The following is a 4,872-nucleotide window of genomic DNA, read 5'->3' on the forward strand; positions in this document are numbered from 1 at the left end:
AAATATTATTTTGACAGCAAGTACAAAGCCAAAAAAGAAGGTACACAGACCTATAAGTATATAAAACAAAAATCAAGAAAAAGATTGTTGTCAGACATGTCCGAGCATTAAGATTCGTATTAACAAATAAAAAATCTTACAAACAATTTTTTTTTTCTCGTTTAAATTGTATCACATTTTTAAAGTCCGGCCCTTTTATAGCTGACTATACGGTATGGAGTTTTCTCAATAATGAAGGCCGTGCAGTGACCTATATTTGCTTATATCCACGTAATTTGAACTCTGGTGGATAGTTGTCTCATTAACAATCATACCACATCTCCTTATTTTCATATAAAGGTTCATAGGAAAAGATATTGTTCTTGTGAAGCTTTCCTTTCTTGCATGTTAATACATGCTCGATATTAAAATATTTGGAGAAGTAGAATACACTTTTGAGTTGTTGGTTTGACAAGTTACTATGCAGTGTTGGATACACCCATTCCATCTTCTCCATGTGAACGATACGCACATGCATTCAAAGAGTATTGAGTTTCATGAATGACTCTTCATCTTTATAGACACGGATAACACTGGCACAGTGGTATTGTGTGATGGTTGATTCCTATATTTTTTCTTCCCAAAAGGATTACTAAGGCGATATAGATTATTGGTGTAAAAGCTAAGACACATTCAGATTATTGGATCGTTTGCAGTTTCTGTTGTAAATGAAAATTGAGTTAGCTCATTGTGTGATCTCAATGATATGCCAGTAATAGCTGTTAAGGAAGTTTTTTTACATTGCATTCTTAGTATTTGTGTGAGTTATTTTTCTTTACCTAGAAGTAACTTGATGTGTGTGTGGTTTATTTTTGTAAGGTAAGTGTATCAGAATTCTGAAAGGATATATAAAAAGGACAGCATATATTATAGCAATACTAGACTACATCGGACCATACTGATAGACCAAATGTGATAAAAGTTAAAAAAAAAAAAGAAAAAATTAAACTGCCCTTGCAGATACAGGAGAGACTTTACAAAAATGAGAATAATGGGCAAAAATTAAGAAAAATGGAAAAAAATAATGGAGTGAAAAAGGAAAAAAAAATAAAGAATGAAGAATACTGGTGTGCTATAATATAAAGACTAGACTGATTGTTGGTTGCTTGCTTAACGTCCAGTGGTAAGTATTTCATGCATGTTCAGGAAGAAAAGAAATTAACAATAAATACAATAGGGAGGTCCTGTAATAGAGGCCGTACGGGATACAGGTCGGAGAAATTATGACTGCCACTAGAAAATGAGGGTATATTGGATAGGGGCAGAAATTTAGCCTTACAACAGGCCACCTACAGACCCCTCTCTTAGTGTCCAGAGAACGTGGCACTCTCTCTACACGAGGAATCTGATTTAACATCCCCATTCTGACCCGACGTGGCTGCGTACTTGTACATCACTAAAATAAAGAGGACGCCACTTTGACGAGGGTTTTACTGCCGGTCGGAAGAAGACCAAGAGTGACCATATTTCTATTCCCCAGTCACCATTAGGGGTATAACGAGTAGAAAATAATTGGTGTGCTATAATATAAAGAATAGAGAATTATGGTGTGCTATGATATAAAGAATATAGAATTATGGTGTGCTATGATATAAAGAATAGAGAATAATGGTGTGCTATGATATATAGAATAGAGAATAATGGTGTGCTATGATATATAGAATAGAGAATAATGGTGTGCTATAATATCAAAAAAGAGTAGAGAATAATGGTGTGCTATAATATAAAGAGTGGAGAATAATCGAGTTCTCAGATAATACAAAGAATAGAATATTTCACGTTCTATATTGGAAAAGTTGGACTGATCATACCTGTGGATTTATCAATTCAGTTTTTCAAAAAAATGTACATGTACAAAATTTATGCCAAAAAGGTGGCCGTTAATTACAGTTTATAATCTTTTTGGTAGAAATTTAAGCTAGAAAAGTAGTTTAATGAAAAAGTCTTTTGGAGAAAAATCATGACAAAAAAATGAATGTGACTTGTCCGATCCTACATTCGTGTGTAATGCTTTACAGATGCAATCTTATTTTGACTATCTATCTTAAAATAAGTAAATGTATATAAACTGAGACAGGTAGTCTCGGGTATAACTTGAATAATAATACGTGTGAAATGGTATTTGAAGCCGTTTTAGCACTTATTTGACATCATGTCTCTTTATTAAAAATGCACATTGGGCATCACAGCGTGAGCTACAAGAATGTCAGTTAGTTTGATTTTTATTATTTTGGGGATAACGGAAGTGCTATTTATAGATTAAGTTCTATATTTAATTGTTAGTTACGCCCCCTTTAAATATCTGACCAGTCCGGTTAATCAACCCAGACGCTATATTTATATACGCGTTTGGGTACTCGAGACTATGCATTAAGCATGTTAAGTACCATCATTGTTTCAGTCTCTTTCCCCTCCCTAAAAAGTACCTTTCAGGTTTAAAATGTCTGACAATCAAAATATATGTGATAAAACTGTGCACAAAAAAAAGTAAAGTTTAGCAAATAATCGGAGATGTGTTTAAAAAAAAATAAACCAACTTCCCAATTTCAATAAAAATCATGCATTGTTCCCCAAAAAAAACGGTAGAGGTAGTTTTGAAAAAAGACAACAATATCACTGGATCTTTTTTATTTCTCAACCTCATCTTTTTTTTTTTTTTTTTGGTTATTGCAAATTTTTCGTTCTAATTAATTACAGAAATTGCACTATACAATGGAGGGTTCTCACTAAGGACTTTTGAAGGCGAGTCCAGGGACTCATCATTTTTGGCTATGGCGAGTCCAACAGTGAGGAAGAAATTTTATTGCTGTATAATTTATTATTTCAGTCTCAAAATAGAGCAAGATAATGGCATCAAATTTAGATTAGATGTAAACTTTTGCTCTAAAATCTAACATGATATGTGTTCTCAGTTGTACAATCTTGATGCATTTTTGGACTCACCAGTTTTGAAAATGATGAGTCCAGACAGATTTTCATGAGTCCAGGACTCATGGGCTCACCTTAGTAAGAACCCTGAGTCAATGTATCATGATCATTTATACTGTTCAAGTCTATTTGCTAATGTTTTAGTCCAAAGAGTTTACTCAGATATCTGACAGCTTTTTTAAGACTTGCTGACAAGTTGCTGAGGCAGAGGGATTTCAGAGTGCAGTCAATATAGTAAGCATGGAAACTTCTGGGGATGCAAGTTTCTGTCTCACATTTTAAAGTAGAACATCATATGATTTCTTTTTCATTTTACTCCACGAATATGTATTTATTATGTAAATCAAGTAGTAACACCCTAAAGCACAAACAAATGCTTTATTTCTATCAACCCCCATCTTTCGTATCAACTGTATGCTTGACTGTCTTGAGTTGCTCGTCATCTAGTCGTACAAAGAAGTTACTGACAGAATTGGCAGTGTTCTGAACTATGAAGGACTTCTGATGAAGTTAATGGGTTTTTCTCATTTTTGAAGAGTCGAACGGTTGCCTATAATTGCTTCTGAGAAAAAAAAAACATGCCCCCCCACCAAAAACAAAACATGAATGGTTGGTTCCCTTAAAGCTTTCTGATAAACGGTCTAGGTGTAATAATGGGTTACCGAGCGACGGATGGACAGACAGTCAGATGGAGAAAATTACCATATCCCCTACACTGCTGTGTTCATGTATGCCCAGAGATCCTACATAACATGCATAAGTGACATTGATATGTTAAAGTGAATGTATTTTTGTGATAAAATACGTGCAACTCTGAGCATGCCAAAATTAATTTCTGTTCTATTAATAAACATCACCGACAGTTAATATACACATGAACAATATTTGTTTATGCCAAAATACATTCAAAAATAAATTCCCCTTGTCAGCCCATTTCTTCGGCTGTATTTTGTCAAATGTCAGTTATTTTGTATCATACTTTTCTTTGCTGGAGCTGCTTGATGCCATTTTGAAACTCTACTAAATCTGCCCTAATCCAGGGTTGATGTCGAGTTAAACTCTGGGGGTGCGATTGTCAGTCGAGTCAACTCAATAGACTTGGACGAATCGAAGTAGGCCCTATAGACTACTATAGTGATCCATTTCTGAAATTATAACCTTCTGATGTCATGCAACAATCACTTTTTAATTATGACATCAAATGTTCTACTGTGTAATGCCAAATGCAATACTTTTTTATGCTAAATAATAAAATTTTAAGAGAACTTGTGTGACTAAGTTCTGGCAGACAAATTTGCATATAAATGTAAGTGTATAAATAATTCTAATGTAAAAGACAAAAATGACTGCAATTTGTTTAATGAAAAGGTTTTTATTTTCTCTTGTGTCCATGTCCGAAGCAGAAAAATCTATTTTGGGGTTTGGATTCTCTGACATAGAGGTCTCTCATGTTTTGTTTGACTGCCAATATAATTGCCATCAGTGCATCACTAAATCAGCATCTTGATCAGTCATGCAGTTGATTGTTTTGCACATGTACAAGAACTACTTTCGCTTTCTATATATTTTCAGCAAATATGCCGAATATCGAGCTTATCCTGATATCTAAATGTTGCATCTTTTTGTTTCTATAACAAAGCATATACTGTCACATGGATTTCATTCTTACAAGTCATGTTTTACTGATTTATCCCATGATTTTGAGTTAACGTCGGCTAGCACCATCGCCGCCATCTTTCTGACGTCAAATAATCTAATCTCTAAATAATATTCTTTGTTGTACAAAACATTACAAAATACCATATAAATATTAAATAAAATAAATAAAAAGAACAATGTTTCAAAATTGAAATGATTACAAATAAATAAAGTTATATAAAACTTGTATTAGAGATTAAATTCAAG

General features: G+C 33.5%; 1 protein-coding gene across 3 annotated transcripts in view; it reads right to left on the reverse strand.

Moving 5' to 3' along the window:
• LOC127715725 (THO complex subunit 2-like) overlaps positions 1-4,704 on the reverse strand; it is an 87,582-nt gene extending 82,878 nt beyond the window's left edge. For all 3 annotated transcript variants that reach the window (XM_052221888.1, XM_052221889.1, XM_052221887.1), the window contains exon 1: positions 4,637-4,704. In XM_052221888.1, coding sequence (XP_052077848.1) covers positions 4,637-4,701 — 65 coding nt within the window. In that variant the 5' untranslated portion in view covers positions 4,702-4,704. The remainder of the gene's footprint in view (positions 1-4,636) is intronic.
• Positions 4,705-4,872: the final 168 nt, after the last annotated feature.

This window comes from Mytilus californianus, unplaced genomic scaffold (assembly GCF_021869535.1).
Source record: "Mytilus californianus isolate M0D057914Y unplaced genomic scaffold, xbMytCali1.0.p SCAF_9, whole genome shotgun sequence".
NCBI lineage: Eukaryota > Metazoa > Mollusca > Bivalvia > Mytilida > Mytilidae > Mytilus > Mytilus californianus.